This window comes from Akebia trifoliata, chromosome 16 (assembly GCF_017979445.1).
Source record: "Akebia trifoliata isolate Shusen 1 chromosome 16, ASM1797944v1, whole genome shotgun sequence".
Classification (NCBI taxonomy): domain Eukaryota; kingdom Viridiplantae; phylum Streptophyta; class Magnoliopsida; order Ranunculales; family Lardizabalaceae; genus Akebia; species Akebia trifoliata.
Genome location: NC_141390.1, coordinates 862,698 through 884,629, shown reverse-complemented (window position 1 = coordinate 884,629; position 21,932 = coordinate 862,698). Strand labels below are relative to the sequence as shown.

Below are 21,932 nucleotides of genomic sequence, written 5' to 3'. Positions count from 1 at the left end.
TAAGATTTTTATCAGATCGAATATTTGATATATTTTTCAAATTCAAATTTGAATCTTGGTTAGTGATATCCAATCGGATTTAAATTCGAGTTCGGATATCATTATTTTTTTTGGATTCGAATTCGGATATGGTACTATCCGATCCGATACTATCCGTTGACAGCCCTAAGTTGCCCTATTTTAATATATTTTTTTGCCACGTAGCAGAAGTATTTGGCTTGGAGTGGTCCAGCAAACTACGATTCTGCACGGATCATCCAGAGAACTCTCTGCGCCCTAAGACCTTGTTCATTGAATGTTGTCTGCATTTTCTCCTTCTCTTCTTCTTCCTTGAACTATCTCTGTTGTAAAGAAGCCCTAATTTTCCGTGATATCAAACCCAAGACAACGAAAACTGTTTCAGATGGAATCAGGTGAGTAAAACCGCTAATTTACAGAGCTGAATATACTATTGGAAACTCTAATTTACATTTTTTTTAGTGATTCTAGGGCTAGAATTTGCTAGATTATTGATATTTTTTTTTCTTTGATTTGATTAATATGCGATAACATCTGGAGGAGAAGAAAACCCTTTACGATTATTATGTTTTCTTTCGTAGAATTTTCTGTAATATTTGTTCTTTTATACCTGGTTTGCACAGTGAGAATCCCTCCACCCTCCTTTTTTTTGTTGTTGTAAATTTTAGATTTAATTGAGGGTCTTGAGTGTATGATGCAATTTAGGTGCATTTTGTAATTCATCTTTTATTATTTATTTATTTATTTATTTATTTATTTTAACATCAATCTATCATATTTGAAGGTGCTAAGTTTTTAAGTTAGTAAAGCTGTGAGTTGGATCAAAACCCTGTCTTCAACCGCTTGCTTACTTATCAATAAAAACAAAAACCCAATATATTATAAATTGGTAAATATTTAAATTTGAGTTCTTATAAGTTATAAGTGAATTATAAAATTCTCTATTTACATTAATCCAAAAAATTTAATAAAAAATAGGTACTATGATTGCTTCAATGTATTGTGGTTTCAGTTACAATTATTATAACACTGAAATAATTGTATTGTACACACTGAATCGCGGTCATATTTGATAGTTTTTTAATTACATTTAGTTACTTTTTATAATGTAAATTATGTAAGGGAGTCATCATCGAATCCTTTCCCAAAATAAAAAATTGGGTCAAATGAATGAATCTTGTTCTTCCATTCAATTCTATCTCAAGCCATGTTTTTTGTTAATTCAGGTAAGTTCATGTCCATTCTCACAACCTCAATCTGCATTCTTTTCGGTATTCCTCTTGATCTTTTAGAATCTTCAACTGGTACATTCCTTCTAATTAGAGCTATAATCGGCATTTGTTGTGGATGACCTTCAATCGAGTTTCCCAAAGTTCATTACCTATTAGGGCTACTCCTACTGTCCTACATATTATCCAATGCATTCATTTCTGGTTATTTCATTTTGTCATTCCACTCGTCCATCAGCCTCCTTATCTTTGCTACACTCAATCTATCAACAAATTATTTTCTTTTTGATAAGTGTAAATTTTTTATTAAAAGAGGAAACGGCAAGAGGCTGAGTTGGCCCCTATACAGCCGAGCAAGATAACAACAAGGAGCGGAAAAAAGAAAAGAAAAACAGATTATTGGCCCCTAACTGGACTTATCGCTGTCTTATCAAATTTTCTTTCAATCTGATTAGGTTATAATTAGTCGCATAACACTCCAGAAGCATTAGGTAGCAACAATTTGATAAATTATGATAACTCTCAAATAAAGCACTAGGTGGTATTACTAAAGTTGCACATACTATCTTGGTTTTATTTATTTTAAATCCCTTGGACTCTAATGCATATCTCCTTTTCTAGTCTCATTAACTAACTATGCATCATCTGCATAATATACATCAAGGGATCATCTTTTGAGTATGATCAAATACTTTATAGCTAGAGTAAAAAAATAACGACTCAAAACTGATCCTTGATGTAAGCTCTTTGTAATTGGGAACTCATTTGTCTCCGTACTATTTGTAGTAACACTTGTTACAAGCATGACATACATGTCTAGTGATGTCAATTTAGCCACTTTGGCTAATTTCTATACCAATTCTCGTAGAACTAATTTTTTTAGGTATTTTTCATATGTTTTTTCTAAGTCAATAAAAATCATCTTGAAGTCTTCATCTTGATGTCTTTATCATTTGTCTAAGTAGAAAGTTTTCTTCCTTGAGGGTTAATGTCCTTGACAAAAAGTCTAATTGTAATATGATATCTTTGTTTTTGTCATTTTCTCATAGTTTTAATTTATGGTTCATAGGTTGAGATCCTGGAGCAAGGATCCTTTTTGCCGATAAATTCATGTCTTTTCTAGGGCTTTCTTCTATTTCTTATCCTTAGGATCTTTTCAAGTTCATCCAAACGTAACTTTTGTGGAGATTGCGTAACATAAATTGACAACCAATCCCCCCAACATATGAGAGCTTAGGACGAGTAATGGTAAGATAGATCCTAGATGCATGAGTATCCTAGGTGTGAAGCATCCCCACACTAAGGTGGGTCCCGCCTTAATTGATTGGAAACTTGGGTTATGAAATAAAGGGATTGATTTCACTTTTCTCATTAGTTGTAGCTTTTGGGATAAATGGTTGGGTCTCCCTGTGTCAAGTGGTATCAAAGCAGGAGATCTTGAGTTCGAGACTCTTCCAGTGTCGGTGTATGATGCAAGAACATCCTAGGTGTGGAGCATTCCCAATGAGGTGCATCCCACCTTAATGGACTGGAACCCTAGACTATGGGATAAAGGGATTCATTCTGCCTTTCCTATCAGTTGCGGCTTTTGAGATAAATGGTTGGGTTCCCTGTGTCAATCCATGTCCCAATTTATCTTTTGCATATTGATGGATTCCACCTGTGGACCTAAGGATGGCTTTCCTTTTTTTCCTTCTAAACTTTTAAAATCTTGAGACAAAGTGGGTGTTTGACGTCATGTTGTTTAAGGCAAGGTGTTGTCAACTTTTAAATTATGCTTATCCTACAATCATTGGTGTTTATTTTGTCTGTTTGCTCAATTTTTCCCATACTCATAATTTGTTTTTGTTCACCAAGAATGCAAAAGACAGTTTTGCTTGTCATTAGCATTTCATAAAATATAGGTTTTTACTATTTTCTCTTATTTTTCCCTTGCCTTCTTCTTTCTTGGTAGTGATAGTTTTCACGAAGAAAAGGGAAGACGGCAAGAATGTCTGTACCAAAAAATACCGAACGTTTTGGTTTGATAGTTTTTGTAGCTTATTCATTGAAATTAGGTAAGTGAGCTATTTTTTTCTGACTTTGTAGGAGTGGAGGATAACCGCAATGTGACTTCTGATGCTGTTTCTGAAGTAGGTTGGTACATTCTTGGGGAGAATCAGGAACATATTGGCCCATATGCTTTTTCAGAGTTGCAAGGTGAGATTGCATTGAGTAAAGTTTGTTATCATCATATCTTATATCTGAGGATATGTGAATTGCCAAAACATATAACTTTCAAAAGCAAATGTTCATAATTATCATTAAATGATGCACCATCCCTTTGATTCAGACAATTCAATGCATGAGTTACCTCTTGCATTTCCCAGACTATCAAATTAATTGGATGATTTGTTCAATTTGGTCTTTATAATTCTTTTGGTCTTTTGGTCACTACACAACATTTTGTGAAAATCTCTTTGACTGTTTGAAGGAATGTAATAGATCAGATAGTTAGGGTGCTTCATGGGATTTAAGCTTTGGCGATTGCAAGAGATTGCTTGTATATTGTACAGTGCTGATCAGTGTGATTGCCCAAATTGGATGGATTACAAGATTTCTTATTGTTTTCTATAATGTGGTTCATTCATCAATGGGTTTACAACATTATGTGTGTGGGTAAGGTCATATAATAACCTTTGTAACTAGACATGGATGTGCTTTTCTAGGTTAGACATTGATATTGAGTGTCAGACACTTTGGAAGCATTGGGAATATGATGAATACGAAACGTGGGTGGCCTCTTGATTTACCCTGTTGCACGTTGGGAAACTTCTGTGGTTGGGGCGTGCAATCGTAGGGATTAGTTTGCTTCCCAAAATGATGTGGGGTGCCCTACGTTATATATATATATAAATTACAAAACAAGAGTAATACTCGATGCCACTGCTATTATAAGACAACAATTTGGAATAAAAGAACAAGTTAATGGCACATTGATAAGAACTTAACAGAACTATATAAAAAATTCTGGCTTTATTAATAGAAAAGAGAGAGTAACATAGCTGAGTCCACTTCAAGGGGGATGGCCGCCTGTTCTCAAAAGAGAGAGAATTGTTTTTCACCCCTTCCTTTCTTTCTTCTCCTCTTATTTCTTAGCCTCTCCAACAACCTTCTAAAATTAATTAAATAAAAATAACATCTAAATCTGCCCAAAACAGTAACAAACTAACCTAACTTTACTTGAATAAAATAATACCTAACTCTTCCCAAATTAGAAGCTACTCAATAAAGAAAACAGGAATAGCAACTACCCAAGAAATCCTAGTATATGTGCTACGCACTTATCATTCCTACCCCCTTATAATCAAGCTTGTCCTCAAGCTTGAAAATCTGGAAAAAGTTCATGTAACTTGTGCCAATCTTCCCATGTAGCATCTTCAGGAGGTGCATTATCCCATTGCACCGATACTTTTGTTGCAGTTAGATTGTTCCGTTTCACCATTCGACGGCTTAAAATCAGTTTGGGTTGAACTTGTGTTACCCCCTCCTCATCAATACAGGGCAATGTATTGGCAATATGAATGTTCTCTCCCACCTTCTTTAAGCAAGAGACGTGAAATACAAGATGTATTTTTGACCCTTGGGGTAATGCAAGTTTGTAAGCCACTTTACCAACCTTTTGCATTACTTCATATGGCCCAAAGAAACGGGGAGACAACTTGAGTGCAGAATGCATGGCAACTGATGTTTGGGCCGTAAGGTTGGAGGCGAACATAGACAAAATCACCAACTTCAAATTATCGATCAGTTTGATGCTTGTCAGCTTGTTGCTTCATACAAAATAGAGCCATTTGTAAATTCTCCTTAAGCAATTTAATTGTGCAGTCATGATTTCGAAGTTCTTCATCAACCTTATGAACCAAGGTAATTCCTGGTACATAAGTCATTGATGACAGGGGGTTTTTGGCCATAAATTACCTCATATAGCGTCATCTTTGTCGATGTATGATAAGTGGTGTTATACCACCATTCTGCCCATGGAAGCCAATTCACCCATTGCTTGGGTTGAGTACTTAAATAGCATTGTAAGTTTCAATGCAACGATTTACTACCTCTGTCTGCCCATCCGTTTGCAGGTGATAACTAGTACTCATTCGAAGTTGCGTGCCTTGAAGTTTGAAGAATTCCTTCCAAAAATTGCTAGTAAATATTGCATCGCGGTCACTTACAATTGATCGTCGCATGCCATGTAGTTTAAAGATAAATTCAACGAATAATTTGGCAACAGTCGCAGCGGTATATGGATGAGGCATAGGAATAAAGTGGGCATACTTAGACAATGGGTCTACCACCACCTTGATGACACTCTTTCCCCCCGATTTTGGTAACCCTTCGATGAAATCCATCGAGATATTAGTCCATATGTGATCTAGTATAGAAAGAGGCTGCAGCAATCCAGGTGGAGCTACTGTTTCACTATTGTGTCTTTGGCATACATCACACTCCGCTACATAAGCCTTAATATCTCAGTGCGTTTTCCTCCAATAAAAAGTTCGAGAAATACGTTGGAGTGTCTTTAAGTAACCTGAGTGACCTGCAATTGGGGAAGCATGTAATTCCTCCAATAATTTTCTTTGCCACGGTGACTCAGGATTTAGAACTACCCTTCCCTTGTAATATAAGAACACGTTGTCCATGGAGTATTTGGAATTAGTTACATTTTCATCTTGGGCCTCTTGTATACAAGCTTGCATTTGACAATCCCCCATATATTCTTTTTTGAGTTCCTTAATCCACGGGAAGGTGGGAACTGAAATGGCAGCTAGTGTGGCCTCCTCAAATTGTCGTGACAAGGCATCCGCGGCAGAATTATCAGAGCCCCTTCTATACTTGATGTCAAAAGCTGTACCCAAGTAACTTGGTCAGCCATTTTTGTTGTGCAGGGGTTGTGATCCTTTGTTCTGTATAAAATTTTAGGCTGCAATGATTGATTCGTATGGTAAAGTGCCTACCAAGTAAGTAAGGTCGCCATTTGTGGACCGCATGAATGATTGCCATCATTTCCTTTTCATAAGTAGAATGACCGATATTCCTTCCTGTCAACGCCTTACTTGTGAATGCCAATGGCCTCCCTTCTTGCATTAGAGCACCTACAATACCATTGCTGGAAGCATCACACTCAATCACAAACTTCTTGGAGAAATTAGGTAATGCAAGCACGGGGGTCTCGATCATGGCTCTTTTAAGTTTGCAAAAGGCCTCATCAGCCAAAGCATCCCAAGTGAATGAGTTCTTCTTTAGAAGTTGAGTAAGCGGTGCACTTAGCCCCCCATAATCCTTGACAAACTTACGATAATACCTCGTAAGCCCAAGGAATCCGCGAAGGCCCTTCAAGGTTTTTGGTATGGGCCAATTCACCATGCTAGCAATTTTCTTGAAGTCTGCCGGCACTCCCTCCTGGGTTACCACATGCCCAAGATAGTCCACTTGGGTTTGCCCAAACAAGCACTTTGATCGTTTGGCAAATAGCTTGTGCTCCCGTAGTACGTGAAGAATTATGTCAACATGTCGTAAATGTTCTGTCCATGAAGTGCTATACACCAATATATCATCAAGAAAATACTAAAATAAATTTGCGTAGGTAAGGTCTAAATACCTCATTCATGATACTTTGGAATGTGGATGGTGCATTTGTCAACCTGAAAGGCATGATGAGAAATTCATAATGGCCGTCGTGTGTCTGAAAGGCAGTCTTTGGAATATCCGTTTCACGCATTCTCACTTGATGGTACCCTGATCGTAAATCCAACTTGGAGAAATAATGTGCCCCATGCTACTCATCAAGCAACTCGTCTGTTACAGGAATGGGAAATTTATCTTTGATAGTAACCTTATTGAGGGACCGACAATCCACACACATTCTCCAACTTCCATTCTTCTTTGGAACCAACAAAACGGGTGACGAATATGGGCTTGTACTTGGTCGAATAACCCTTGCTTGTAACATTTCATGAACAAGTCGTTCGATTTTTTTTTGAAAATGTGGATATCTGTAGGGCCTGACACTAACTGGTTGAGTACCTGGTTGTAACTAAATTTGATGATCCAATAGCCGATGAGGAGGCAAACCATTGGGTCCAGCAAATACATCTTTGTAGAAGTGCAGCAAGTCGTGCAACTCGAGTGGCCCTACGGATGTGTTTTTTTCCATCTCCATATTGCATAGCTGAAGCAATAGTCCAGTTCCTCTCTTGCGAATCAATTTCTCAGTGCAATGGCTGCTCACAATCTCGGAAGATGTAATTTTGGCCCCTTTAATGGTGTGGTTCTCACCATTAACCGTGAATTGCATCCATAATTGAGAGAAGTCCCATAAAAGAATGCCTAAATGTGCGTAGCCAATGGACGCCCAATACCATGTCGCAACCACCCAACTGTAGTACATAGAAATCAGTGTTGACATTGAGGCCTTGTAATTTTAACTGTAAATTTAAGCACCTCCCTTGGCTGGCCAATTTTTCCCCATTTACAACCATGACATCAAAATGCACACCTTCTTGAATGTGGCATCCCACCCTTGCACACAGGTAGGATTAATGAAATTATGTGTGCTCCCAGAATCAATCAATATTGTGATTGGCTTTTAATGAAATTTCTGGATGAACATCTACAATTGGTTCAGTCGCGTCTGGCCATTCTCCCTCTAAGAGGAACAATTGTTGGGTTTTGCATCGGTGGCCCAGGAAAATTTGCTATCACAATTGTAGTAAAGGCCCTTGTTGCACCGTTCCTTGGCTTCCATGGGTGTTAGCCGTTTAATAGGAGGCAATTTTTGCATTGGAGGGATTCCTGTTGCCACTGGTCGAGTAGTAGTGGGTCGCAAATGTCGTCTTTGCAAGTTTACCTTTTCATCCTGCAATTGAGCGAACCCCATCGCTAAACGAATGGTTTTGGGTCGAAACATTTGCACGTCACAACGAAGTTCATCCTTGAGGCCACCAACGAAGCAACTTATGAGGAACTGTTCAGATAATCCATCGGTACAATTAGCTAATTTCTCAAATTGTGCTTGGTAGTTGCGAAGAGAAGAGGTTTGGCGCAACTTTGCAAGTGCCCCTGCAAAATCCTCGAACTCTGATGGTCTGAACCGAGTACATAACGCCTCTGTAAGTTCTTTCCATGTCATATTTCCTTCAGTCCGTCGCATCCATTGAAACCATTGGATGGCTTCGCCGTCGAGATGAAACAATGCCATAGGAATTTTTCATTGTCCTGGGTCTGATTGTATTCAAAGTATTGCTCAGCTCGATATATCCAATTAGTTGGGTCCCCTCCCCCGAATCGAGGAAAATCGATCCGCACAATCCAAGTTTGCAGCTATGGTTCAGCGTTGTTGCATTGGGCAGGAGGATTAACCCGACCTATTTCTCCTTGCTGTTGTGTGAGGGCCCCTGAAATTTGATCATATTTTGCATCTAATGCAGCAAGTTTTTGTAAAATTTCTTCTGAGATCTGAGATTGCTGCTGTACATTCTCTTTGAAAAGCTTAGTTCAGTCTCAACACGCTGAAAACGAGTACCATACCCATCAGTTGTCATGGTGCCTAGGTCGATGCTCTGATACCAACTGATAAGAACTTAACAGAACTATATAAAAATTCTGGCTTTATTAATAGAAAAGAGAGAGTGACATAGATGAGTCCATTTCGAGGGGATTGCCTCCTATTCTCAAAAGAGAGAATTGTTTTTCACCCCTTCCTTTCTTCTCCTCCTCCTTTTATTTCTTAACCTCTCCAACAACCTTCTAAAATTAATTAAATAAAAATAACATCTAAATCTGCCCAAAACAGTATCAAACTAACCTAACTTTACTTAAATAAAACAACACCTAACTCTTCCCAAATTAGAAACTACTCAATAAAGAAAATAGAAATAGCAACTTCCCAAGAAATCCTAGTATATGTGCTACGCACTTATCACACATACTCAGGCTGTCAAACTTGAGAGTTGAGATTCCAACTCGTAGTCCTTCACTCATTAATAATTGTAAGTTACATAGATAAATTGTACACATGTTAAGTTACATAGATAAATGAAAATACATATGTGGTTGGCAAAAAGTCTAGAACTATCCTTGGTTTGTTTGGCATGGTGGGCTGTTTTCCAAGCACTATCCGGTCGCTTTTCAAATCTTGGTCGTATTGGGGTATATCTTTTTCAGGAGCGAAACGAATACTGTGGAGTTTAACTCCATTCGCCATCTGTTGGGGTTTATGGAAGGAACGGAAGAGGCGTATTTTTGAAGGAGAAGTACTCGACCGTCAAGACTTAATCATCTCCATCTTGTCCTTATTTTTATGGGGGAAATTGTTCAAGGTTTTTAGGGGTATTTTCTTTGAGGATTTTGACCGTGTTTGTGATCTGTCCATAGTTTAGTTCTCTCTCTTTTTTTTTTTTTGTTTTCTTTTCTCTCGGGATGTCATCTTGATCTCCATGTACTTGTTTTTCCTCTTTTCTTTAATAAGTTTTTGCTTATCAAGAAAAAAATTCTAGAACTATTAAGTATTTTCTACGTTGGTTCCTACATTGTTTTTAAGAGAGATTCTATTGGCATGTCAACTTTTATTTATAACACACTAATCCTTTTAAATGAAGAGGTCGTTTATATTAGATTGGTGTGTCTTAAGTAAAAGTTGGTGTGTTAATATAATATCTTATTTTTAATCTTTAATTATTGTCTTATCTTATTTTAAAATTTTATTAAATATATAATAAAACGAAGGATCTGGGAGATCTTAGTTTAGAACTGTTACATGCTCTACTGGTTTGTAATTGTATTTCTTTTTAAATGCAAAACTGTATCCTTTTCTGATGAAGATCATGTTAATACCTGTTTCAAAGCATTACAGTACACATTGCATTTTAAATTCTGTTTCATAATGCTCAATTGAAATATCATGCTATGGAAGGAAACACTAGAGATACATCATAATTTCTAACCAGTGCTAGCAGAACTGAAATTCAAGGGAAAAAATAACGCTTGTAAAGATGTATGACCTCTTGGTAGTGATAGTCTTATATTACCAATTTCATCATATTTATTACATTTTCATGTTTAATAAGTATTTAAGAATGTAGGAACACAAAATTTGGATTTGTTTTTGGAATTTTTATTAATTTAACTGGGATTTATAAACATACCTACAGTCACAATGAATTATTTAAGAAAAATATAAATAGTGAATGTAGCTTGGAGTTTGAAAACATAAGCTTAAGTGAGAATAGAAGAATCTTGAAATAGGGTTAGAATGTTGTAAGAAAGGTTTGGGGACATCAGATTTCATGGGCATAACCTATTTGGGTCATGTTTTAGTTGTAGGATTTATTTTATTTTAATTATTGGGCTTTAGTTATGGGCTATTTCATTTTTCTTAGTCTTATTTGTTCTGGAAGTTTATTACTAGGTTAGTTTAGGAATTTGATTGAAGTCTAGGTATTATTCACGTCACTTTTATTTGATCTTATTTTGATGGGTCAAAACTTATCGTATTAAGTTGATTTTTGTGTTGTTTGAAAGGTTATTCAGTTACATATCTAACGAGTCCAATGTTTTGCAATTTCGATGAGTTTTAAGAAAGTTATGGTCAAATAAAAATATTTGTAGGGTATCAGTTCTACATGGGATTTGCATCTCAAGGTCAAAAGTGTCAATTTTTATATAATTTTAGGATTAGGATTTTGTGTCTAGCTTATATATATGGATATTATAATTGATTTCAGAGAGTTGATGGATGGAATAAAAAATAATTACTGAAGTCTCTGTTTTCTTTTGAATGTTGGTGCATTCAACATGGTTTATGCCATGAAAATCATTGAAGGTGATTCCAAAGTAAATTTATCATATTGTTATGTTTTATCTTACTTTTTCCTTTTTATTTTCTATTTTGGATTCAATAAGAAACCATCAAGAATCATCTTTTCTTGATTTTTTTTCAAGAAATCTTGAATCCTTGAAAATTCTTCAATTCTTGAATTTTGAACTTTAATTCTTGAAACTCCTTTTTATTAACCCTTAATCCTTTCTCCATTCTCTTAACTTTTAACCATTTTGTTATCCTATAAACCTAAATCCTTAATCCTTAATCCTTACTCAAAATCCTAAACCACAATTTTCCAACCCCCAGATTTTTTTTTAGAATAATGCTGAAGTGACCTCAGGCTGGAACCTCATATCTCACTTCTTGATGTGAAAGTGTATGGGAACTATAGATGCTTTTCATCGAGATACAAGTGTAAAAGCATCTATGGTTCCTATCCACTTTCACGTCAAGAAGTGCGATATGAGGTTCCAACTTGAGGTCACTCCAGCACGACTCTTTTTTTTTCTTCTTCCATTCTTCAATTCTTGAATCTTTAACTTAATTCTTGAATCTTAAAACCACTTTTCAGTAACCCTTAATGTTTTCTCCATTCTCTTAACCTTTAACCCTTTTGTTACCCTATAAACCTAAATCCTTAATCCTTACCCAAAACCCTAAACCAAATTTTCCCAACCCCAGATTTTTTTTATCTTCTTCCCTCACCTGTCCTACATCAAAGGGGGCATTTATAGAAGAAGGTTAAAAAAAAAAATTACTCCAAAAGTTAGAAAAAGAAAATAGAAGACCATTGGAGCATATGTGATTACATACTTGTGTTTGCCATGGCATAATGACCAAGACTCATAAAATTGACCTAAAATAGAATATGTGATCATATTTTACCACTATGATTATAACATACAAATATGTGGTGTGTGTGTGAGTCTTGCTTGATTGGGTAGGAGGCTTGACTGACTCTTTAGCATTGTTGTATTGATTACAAAACTGGATTAAAGGTCTCCAACCCTCTATCTGTAAAACTATTTTTTTCCTAAGTCTATATAGATGACAATTTCTATTCCTTAATTTATTTTTCTGTTTCTCAAATTTATAAGCGCTATTTTTTTCCTGAATTTCAGTTCTGCCAATAACCAGTAACACGGTTTCAAGACAATTGTTACATCTGTATCATGTCCAAATCGTTTATTGAGCTATTTGAACCATCTACTTAGCTGTATTTCCTTCGCCTGGGCAGAGCATTTCCAGAATGGATACATTTCCGAAAATACACTCTTATGGTCCGAAGGAAGAAGTGATTGGCTGCCATTGTCCTCAATTCCTGAGTTATTTACAAGACTACCTGTACAAAGACCTAATTATTCTACTGCAGGTGAAGGTATGTCCCAACTCATTCCAATCTTTTGGCTAATGGACCATCTGATCATGCAATCTATTGTACAGAGACCTCAGAAAACGATGATGAGTTCGCCAAATGGCAGCAGGAGGTCAGAGAGGCGGAGGCTGAAGCAGAGGCAGCTAAGCATGGTGTTGTATCCGTTGATGTTAGTGAGTTTGATAAATCGAAAGACTTCGATGCTGATGATAGGCCTTTGACACCACCGGACGGTGAGGAAGAGTTTGTTGATGATGATGGAACTACGTACAAGTGGGACCGTGGTCTTAGAGCATGGGTGCCCCAAGTAAGTGCTTCTGCGTTTGAATTCTGTTCACTATGTTGTATCTGGGGCTGCTACTTGGGCCGGCCAAACCTGAACCCAATTGGTTCAATCCGACCTTGGGTCAGGTTTGGGCACAGTTAGCCAGGGTTCGGGCCCAGATTTCGGTAAAATATTTGTTTTGACCGAACCAAGCCGGGTTATTGGGTTGCTTGAACCCGAACTTAATATGGTTATAATTAGAAGTATTTTAAATATCTTTGTTTCTTTCTCATTGACAATTCACATTTCAAACTTTAGTTAATCATCATCATCTTTTTCTTAACATTTACTTATAATTTCTTGTATGTTAAATTTGAAATATATTTTTAAGACAAATAATTGTAATTTTTTTTTTCATACCATTTTCTTTATATTAGTCATTACCATTACTAGATTATCTAATATTAATGAAGAATGAGCCTACCCAACTGGGTTGGACTTGGGTTGAGCATTTCATAGCTGAGGTTGGGTTAGGCATGGGCACCGGTTGGTCTTTGTCAAGTGTGGGTTGGGCGCGGGTTGATCCCCAACCTGCCCAAGTTGCAGCCCTAGTTGTATCAATGTCAATTGCAATAGATTATATAAAGTTTTAGTACCTTCTATATCTACATTTGTCTTATTGCTATCTTCTTTCTTGTCATTAGTCTTTAGCTGTGTTTTTCGTCAAGAGGGTGTCAAAAGTGGATTGAGTGGACTTGCTTGCCAGGGCTACTGCCAAAACAAAAAATTAAGGCTGGTGCTCATGTTTTGTCTTGAGTGGCTAAGCCTGGCGTTGCATCCAAACCAACCTTCGTATACCCATTCTTTTGTGTTGTTTAGTGTTTTTTTACTCTTATTTAATTATTGAAAGTTCACTTGATTGTTATTTAAAAGTTTTATATCTTGATTTTTATTAGTGTATATACCTACTTGGTTTTGGTATTTCTAGCATAGTTTCATTGTTGAAATGTTACGACTTTGCATGGTTTCATTTTTATTTATTTTTTCGGTTATCTTAGGTTGATTATGATGTAGATGCCTGATTGATTTTCTTTTATTTTAGGACAACACGTTTTGTAGCAGTGAGAAGTACGAAGTAGAAGAGATGACTTACTTGGAAGAAGTGGAAGTCTTTCCAACTGTACAGGTTGATGACATCTCTTTAAAAGAGGAGGTCAATGGTACCAATGAGGGAGTTGAAGAAAAACCTGATCTCAAGAGAAAATCGCCTGACAAACAGCCTGAGAAGAAGGTTTTCCTTTTGTCCCTCTGTTTTAACCCTCCTGATTTATGTTGCCTAACTTTTAATTGTAGCAACTAGACTTATTTTCGTTTTGGGTTATTTTCTAATAGGCTACATTATTTTTTCAAGTGCTTTATATATATATATATATGTTTTTTTTTTTTTTCTTAGAGTTCATTCGTGTTAGAGATGCAAAAATATACTACTATTTTGTAGTGTTTCAATCTAGGCTGAAAATGTGGACTTCTTAATGTATGATGGATAGAGATACTGACAGCTTTGGATTCTTACTTATACAGGAAGCTAATAAACCACCTGATAGTTGGTTCGATTTGAAAGTCAATACGCATGTTTATGTGACTGGGTTGCCTGATGATGTTACTGTTGAGGAGGTAAGTCACATTCATTATTTTTCCTTTCCACTTTGTGGATTGTTTAGGTTTTGTTTTCTTAGGTTTCATAAACTAGCACACACGTTGATAGTGGCTGCATGGCAAACCTGAATCGCTTGTTAGTTGTTAACTATGACAAAATTTTGTTCAGCAGCATTTTTTTTGTCACTTGAGGATGACTCTAATTTGGGTATACCTTGCAGGTGGTCAATGTTTTTTCCAAGTGTGGCATTATAAAGGAGGTGAGAAGGCTAATTTGCGATGTTTCTTTTAGTAAAATAATTTTGGGGTGTTGAAATCATGAAGTTCTAAGTGTAAAAGTAGACATTTCCATGTCCAAGCTTATAATGAGGATAGCCCTCACACTTATTTACACTTTTGCATTGCGTAGTCAGTAAGTCAGATAATATATATATGCATGAAGCGTAGATTTTTCATTAGCATGGCCCAATGTGCCTGGTCATTTTTTTTTTCTTTCCTTTTTTATGCCCCCTGTTTTTTTTATTTATTTTAATTTGAAGTGCATATATCTATTAACCTATCAAAGCTATGAATGTTTATTGCTTTATTTTGAACGTGTAATCCATATAAGATTGACATGAAGACTTAAATAACCGTTGTTGGTGGGCTCTTGTACGCGCCCATGCCTGCCCAATGGCTGAGATGATGGCCTGCCCAATGGCTGAGACAATGGCCTGCCCAATGGTTGAGAGAATGGCCGACTGGATGGCCTGTCCAATGGCCAAGAGGATGGCCTGCTCAATGGCCGAGAGGATGGCCTGCCCAATGGCCGAGCAGATTGCCTGTCCAATATATACACATGGTTATATAAAAAGTTCTAGACAATATATACACATGGTAGAAATAGAATAGATATTTCTTGCCTATACTAAACTATCCAAGTTTTAAAGATAATCTAGTTCCATCAGAACTCTGTACACTTCTGCTCATGCTTGAAGCTTGAGGGATTCCAGCTCTCTTTGATTTGCTGTATATCTGATTTAATGTTACATTTTTAATGTATTTTGATTTAGGAGAATTATGGTGTGTGAATAGGTGCTTTGCCGAAGTGCCAATTTAGCCAAGTTGGTGAGACATGTGGAGTGTTGTTCCCATGTCCTAGGTTCAAACCCCCTTAGCCAACCTTAACCCTGATAACCACTAACCCTTCACCTATCAAAAGCATGAAAATAAAATAAACCTTCACCTTGGCAACATGAATCCCATTTCACCATTCAACTCAGTCAAGGTATTTGTCTTCATATGCTTCCTTTCTACCTCTATCTATGCTTTTTTCTCATCTCTTTAGAGGCTTCGACTTGCATCAAAGTACCATTGCCGCCATTGGTCTTTGTTCTACATACACCCAAACCATCTCAATCTACTTTCCTTTATTTTATCTTCTATTAGGGTAATTCCTAAATTCTCTCAAATGTATTCATTTTGTATTTCTTAGTCTTACTACTCATGCATTTTAACATCCTCATCTATTCTATGTTACTTCTATAAACATGGTATAAATCCATGTTAAGGTTTCAACACCTTTTTTTACCTACTACCTGATAAATTTGGGGGTCCAACTCAAAACTAATTGGCAATGAGTGGAGAGGCCCAAGATCTTATTAGGAGAGAGACAAGGCAATTTATGTCCGATGTGGGACTAAACTCAACACGCCCCCGCACGTGTGGGCCAGACTGGGCCAAAGCACGTGGAGATCTGAACTGGGTGACGTGGACGAAAGAAAGGCCCGCTCTGATACCAAGAAGAATTGTAGAACTGTAATTGTCAAGTCTCTTTTTGAGGTAGGTATTTATATTAATAAGAGTTAATGGACATAAATGCCCTTGCACGTACGAACAGAAAAATAAAAGTTACTAAAACAACTAGGACAGAAAATATACTGAAATAACCAGATTATTTCCAATACTACCAGCCTGTGCAACCTTCCTTTATCTGGACTTAGGACTGGGAATTCAGGACCCATGCTCTTGTAAATTTTATGATTCTAGATTTCTAGGCTTCGATGCCTACACTTGTATTCTGATCTCTGCTTCTCCATTTTTTCTCTGTTTTAGAGCTTCACCATAGTTCTCCGATATATGGGACTACATTAAGCCCTGCGCCTTTACTTTCCAATACCATTGCGAGAACAAAAGCATGCCCATACCAATTCCAAAATATTTTTTTTTTTTTTTTTTTAAAGTTCAATTATATCTGTGCTACGATATTTCTTCTAGGTATTGTGCTGAGTATCCTTTTTTTTTTTTTTCTTTTATTGATAAGTAGTGCTATTGTTGGTTGGTTTCATTTTTTAGTTGGAATTGACTTCATTTGTTTTTTTGCCACTCATACTGCATGCGGATACTAACTATATTAAATGTTTTTCATACATAATATTTATCCAACTATAGACTAGAAATTCTTGATTCTTCTAGTTTAGAAGTATTTTTTCAGTTATACATTATTGCTCTTGCTTCCTACTGTTTTTGGCAACTAAGTTTTGGTACCCCAATTTATTGAAGAGAAACTTTGAAATTGTGGGTGGGTATGCTCAGGGGGGATGGTATCTATCAAGATTCAAAACATTGAGCCGTAGGTTATCATATTAAATGCCAGCTTACAAAGTTGATAGGCAGTGCACTTTAACTCCAAAACATGGGTCCAAAACCTGTTTCTTACAAAGTTTGTAGTCAGTGCTCTCTAATTCCAAAAAACGTGGGCTGAAAACCTGTTTCCCCTCTATCCAACAACCTGAATGGAGTAAATTTTGGGGTGTTGTTATCCTGGAGGTGTCCCATCAATTGGACAACAGTCACCTTGTTTCCATTTTCTAGAAGCCATGGAGTTGCATTGGCAGTTTGCACCACTCCTGTTTGTTAGTTGTTTTGTGACACTTATAATTTGATATCATTTTATATTGCGCATCTAACAAGCTCATATATCAATTTCTAGGACCCGGAAACAAAACAGCCACGTGTGAAGATTTATGTTGATAAAGAAACAGGGAGGAAAAAGGGGGATGCACTTGTGTCATACTTGAAGGTAATGCTTCAGTATAATATGCTCTCTTCATTTAAGAAAACCAGATTTCTTTTTTATATTTAGCAATATCATATGTTCATTTAATACCTTTTTCCCCACTCACTAGGAGCCTTCTGTTGGTCTGGCAATTCAACTTTTGGATGGAGCATCTTTCCGTCCTGGTAGCAAGATTCTTATGTCAGTAAGCCAAGCGAAGTTTGAGCAGAAAGGTAAAGTAGTTTTAGCTACAATATTCCATATTTTCTGCTTCATTGGGTTTTTCTTGGGATAACTGCATAATCTACATTCACTCTTCACCATTTCAAATATGGGTTATGTTCGATATGTATTTTTTTCTTCTAAATTTAGGTTTCTTTTTGGATAATTGTCATAATTTTTGTTCACTCTTCACCACTTTTAATTTGGAACATTTCTTTATGTAGTATTGAATGTATAATTGGTTTTATTCAATCATTATCAGTGTCTATAATGTTGTATCAAGGAGGTTTTTGCATGTTTTGTACAGGGGAAAAATTTATAGCCAAACAAGCAGATAAGAGAAAGAAAAAGAAACTAAAGAAGGCTGAAGACAGGGTACTTGGTTGGGGTAAGTTCTCATGTTACTTTTAAGTACCAACTTCAGTTGCTTGGGTTGTACTTGTGTGCTGAATTAGTGTGGCAGGAGAGTACACTTCTGTTTATGTGGACATGTGGACACATTTTAGATACAAAACTGAACGATTTACTACTGGTTATATCCTGTTAATTTCATCAATTTTGCTTCTGAAACATGTATCTAGTTTGCTAGTTGTATGCCTTGTCATACCAATCAAAGAGTTAAACAAAATGTTTAGGCTAGGTCAATTTCTACTGAGTACTTTCTGGAATTATTATTTTTTGCTTGTGGGGGTGTGGGTGTTTCACATTTCGCATCCGATTCTATTTCTCTCATGGTCTTTAATTGTATAATGTGATAGAACTTTTTAGGTAATCCACATGTCTATTTGTATTTAATTTTTGGTTGAAGTGGATTTAGTTCATCTGCTTCTTGATGAACTACTTCTTGAGTCAATTGGGATAGAATTTTCATATGGTTTTTCATGGTAGCCTCGGAGTCTTTTTTGTGTGTGTGTGTGTGTGTGTGGGTCAAGCTGCTTCTTGATGAATGAGTTCATCTGCCCAACCTACTTGTACACTATGATTTTAATGTCATCGCGAGTCCAACTGAGGGAGGATGGTTTGGCAACCTGCATTTATGCCATGCGGATGGAGTAGTAAGCGTGAAGCCCCAAGTTGCATCAAATTTTTGAACATAACCTCAAGAGAGTTACATTTGAATAGGATTTTTCCTTTTCATTCTTCTTTAACGATGTTGACCAATCAGTCTTTTCTTCCCCATCTAGGTGGCCGTGATGATGCAAAGGTATCAATTCCAGCTACTGTTGTTCTTTGGCATATGTTCACGCTTGCTGAAATTAGGGTAAACAGTTTGATTCTGCAAACAATGTTCTCAGTACTTGCTGATCTACCAAGAAGAATGCTGAGTTGATGTTGCGATTTTGTGGTTTTGAATTTTAATATTTACAGTCTGATGGGGATCTACAATCGGAGCTGGAAGCAGATGTTAAAGAGGAATGCAAAAAACTTGGTCTAGTAGAATCGATTAAGGTATGGAAAGAATTGAACATATGTATAGATGTTACTGTAAAACAATTAAGCAATCTTAGTACATGGACTACCCCACTCATCCTCTTTAGCTATATTTTTGCTAAAATGATACTTAGTTTATGTATCTGTGTGTAAGTTGGGATGTTCATATTGTAAATGATTTTGTACATCCCTCACCCAAAAAAAAAAAAAAAAAAAGGCTTATTCTGGAACTTCCAACCCTATGGAAATTGGAGTCGAAGTAGACTGTGAAATGGATTGATAAAAGGTTTTTTCCCCCCCTTTTTTGCCATTATTATCATATGGTTTAATTATTTATTATTCTGGTTTTGCTTTCAGGTTTGTGAGAATCATCCACAGGGAGTTGTTCTGGTGAAATTTAAGGATAGAAGGGACGCCCAGAAGTGCATAGAGTTGATGAATGGAAGATGGTAATTGCTCTTAACCCCCCACCCAACCACCACCACCACCACCACACACCACACACACACACACACACACACACACACACACACACATGCATGCACACACGTACATACAGAGCTTATATTGTTTTAAATGAAGCAAGACCATGCTTGTCAATCTCATAGATAATCGTCAAAATGCTTTAATTCTGTTAGGAACTTGGCCTGTGTTTTGGTAACCAAGTTAATTCTGCCAGGAATTTTTGTGAGACGAGGGAAAATTGAAGGGTTTTTTTTCCTCCTTGTTATTTTTTTCTCAATTACATTAGCAAGGGCCAATGTTGGGACAAGTGTATCACGCAAGGGTATCAATGGGTAGGCTCCGGTTTGGTTACTAAGGCACTTAGAACCATAACCATTATATTTTTTCGGTTCAGTTCTAAAATAAATGGAACCGGAACCACCAAAAAAATGCAGGTACCCATCGGTTCCAGTTCTTGGGAATTGAATGAGAAAAAAATTAAAATCATTATAAAACTTTTTTCCCTTTCAAAAATTAACATATCATCTACAAAATTATTAACTAATTTATAATTCTTTATGCTAAAGAAATAAACTAATGATTTATCTCAAAAATAAAAAACTATCTTCTTTAAAAGTAATATATTTTTAGAAGAGAGCTCATTTTAAGCTCCAATCCATAGTTTATATGAAAAATTGAAGAACTTTATATAGCATGCATTAATTTTGAAGTAACTGAATACCTTAAATCATCTATGGTATAAAAAGACATGACAAAATAAATCGTTTCTGGGTGCCCACGGTTCCTGTCAAATAGAACCTAATGGTTCCAGTTCCCAACGGTTTGGTTCTATTTTAGACCCAACTCTAATCGGTTCCAATAGAAAGGGAATTGGAACTGGGGTTTTCGGTTTCGGTTCAGTTTTTGGTTAAATGGGTACCCATTGACGCCCCTATTCACGCTCATGGGACTGAGGACTTAACTTTGTTATCAAGTTCGAACCTCACTGTTCAGTTGTTGCCGTACAGTGACAACAGAAAACCCAAAATAACTTGGATGGGAGATGGTTCAACTGATATGAAGTCTCTCAATAACAGAAAATTTGGCTTTGGGCAGAGTGGAACGCAGGAACAGGATTCGTTAAGCCAACCTCAAATCTTTGGGATTACAATCTCTTGTTGTTGTTGTGGCTGTGTTGCAAAACATTTTTCCGTATGTATTGACATTCAACATTGGAAATTCTTGTTTCTTTATTTTCATATCTCCATTTGCTTCATTTAGGTTTGGTGGTAGACAGATCCAAGCGACTGAAGATGACGGTTTAATCAATCATGCTCTGGTACGTGATGCAGAGGACGATGCTGCTCGTTTGGAGCAATTTGGTGCCGAACTTGAAGCCGAATGAGTTGAATTCTACCTTAAGATTATGTTGAAAAATATTTCTATTAGAATCTACCTTGTAGAATTTTCTGGTCAAAGGCCTTGGGATTATGACTGCTTTTCTACATAGATTATGGAATCATGTTGGCACCATGTCCTTTTGAGAAAAATATCTCTGGATATTTGGGAAATAAGCAAAGAGTTTTGACACTTTAATTAATGGGTCCTACCTAAGAGAGATCTTTGGTCAAGAAGAATTATGACACTTTCATCTGCTTTTTCTTCGTTCTTCTTTCTTCCTTCTTCTTATGAAGGTTTTATCTTCAGCTGTAAGATTTTTATTTTTTGGACTTAAGGTTTGAGGTTCTCTACCAATCATAAGGCTGTGATGAGACGAATTAAAAAAAAAAAAAATCCAGATATAACTACAGTAGCAGTCTACATTTGGGTCAAGATTTCTAGGGATCTATTTTTCTTGGGAATCCCTAGCAGTATCATCCAATTTGTCTTTGTTTTGATTTAAGTCTTAAAACATTTTCCATTCTCCCTTCATTCATAATCTCATAGTAATCCATAATAAGGATATAGAAATTATTATTCATCAAATAAAATTATAAATATGAGTCATGATAATAGGACTCGTCAGGTGACATACTCAATCGACTCCTTGACGTGATAAGTTTGGGAATTGTAGATCTATATGTCTTGGAATACATGATTGCACTTCCCCATAAAAAAAATGTATCCTGAGGGAGCCGTGTGTTCTGAGATGTACATATCTACCATTCTCAAGTTTAAACTTGTCCACATCAAAGAGTTGATTGAGTATGCCACCTGGTGAGTCATATAATTAGGACTATAAATATTGGTTTCACAAGATGGAATGTCTAATATTTTTTTTTACCTCGAGAGCTGATTGGGTCTTATTGGGAATAAGAAAGGCATCTTTGAACAATTAAAGTTTCATGATTTTTATTTTCAGACGATGTAAAATTACAAGGCAACTTTCTCTTAAT

The 21,932-nt window shown here is 36.4% G+C and overlaps 1 protein-coding gene across 2 annotated transcripts; it reads left to right on the top strand.

Annotated features, from left to right (window-relative positions):
• The first annotated feature begins 219 nt into the window (after positions 1–219).
• On the top strand, positions 220–21,132 carry ELF9 (RNA binding (RRM/RBD/RNP motifs) family protein). Of its 2 annotated transcripts, none has more exons than XM_086429168.1 (14): positions 220–413; positions 3,336–3,446; positions 12,344–12,478; positions 12,550–12,788; positions 13,849–14,037; positions 14,328–14,420; positions 14,624–14,662; positions 17,374–17,463; positions 17,570–17,672; positions 17,969–18,049; positions 18,846–18,922; positions 19,030–19,110; positions 19,450–19,541; positions 20,818–21,132. In XM_086429168.1, exons 1-14 carry the CDS (start codon positions 404–406, stop codon positions 20,939–20,941), a joined length of 1,464 nt encoding a protein of 487 aa, XP_086285294.1. In that variant the 5' UTR covers positions 220–403; the 3' UTR covers positions 20,942–21,132. The 2 variants fall into 2 exon arrangements, with proteins under 2 accessions (XP_086285294.1, XP_086285293.1); XM_086429167.1 differs by having other exon boundaries at positions 12,344–12,484.
• The last annotated feature ends 800 nt before the right edge of the window (positions 21,133–21,932 follow it).

Bases quoted from the DNA above. Each gene is read 5' to 3' on its own strand.
- ELF9 (XM_086429167.1), top strand. The intron at 12,789-13,848 runs GTAAGTGCTTCT...CTTTTATTTTAG, and splicing joins TTAGAGCATGGGTGCCCCAA to GACAACACGTTTTGTAGCAG. The intron at 17,464-17,569 runs GTAATGCTTCAG...CCCACTCACTAG, and splicing joins CACTTGTGTCATACTTGAAG to GAGCCTTCTGTTGGTCTGGC.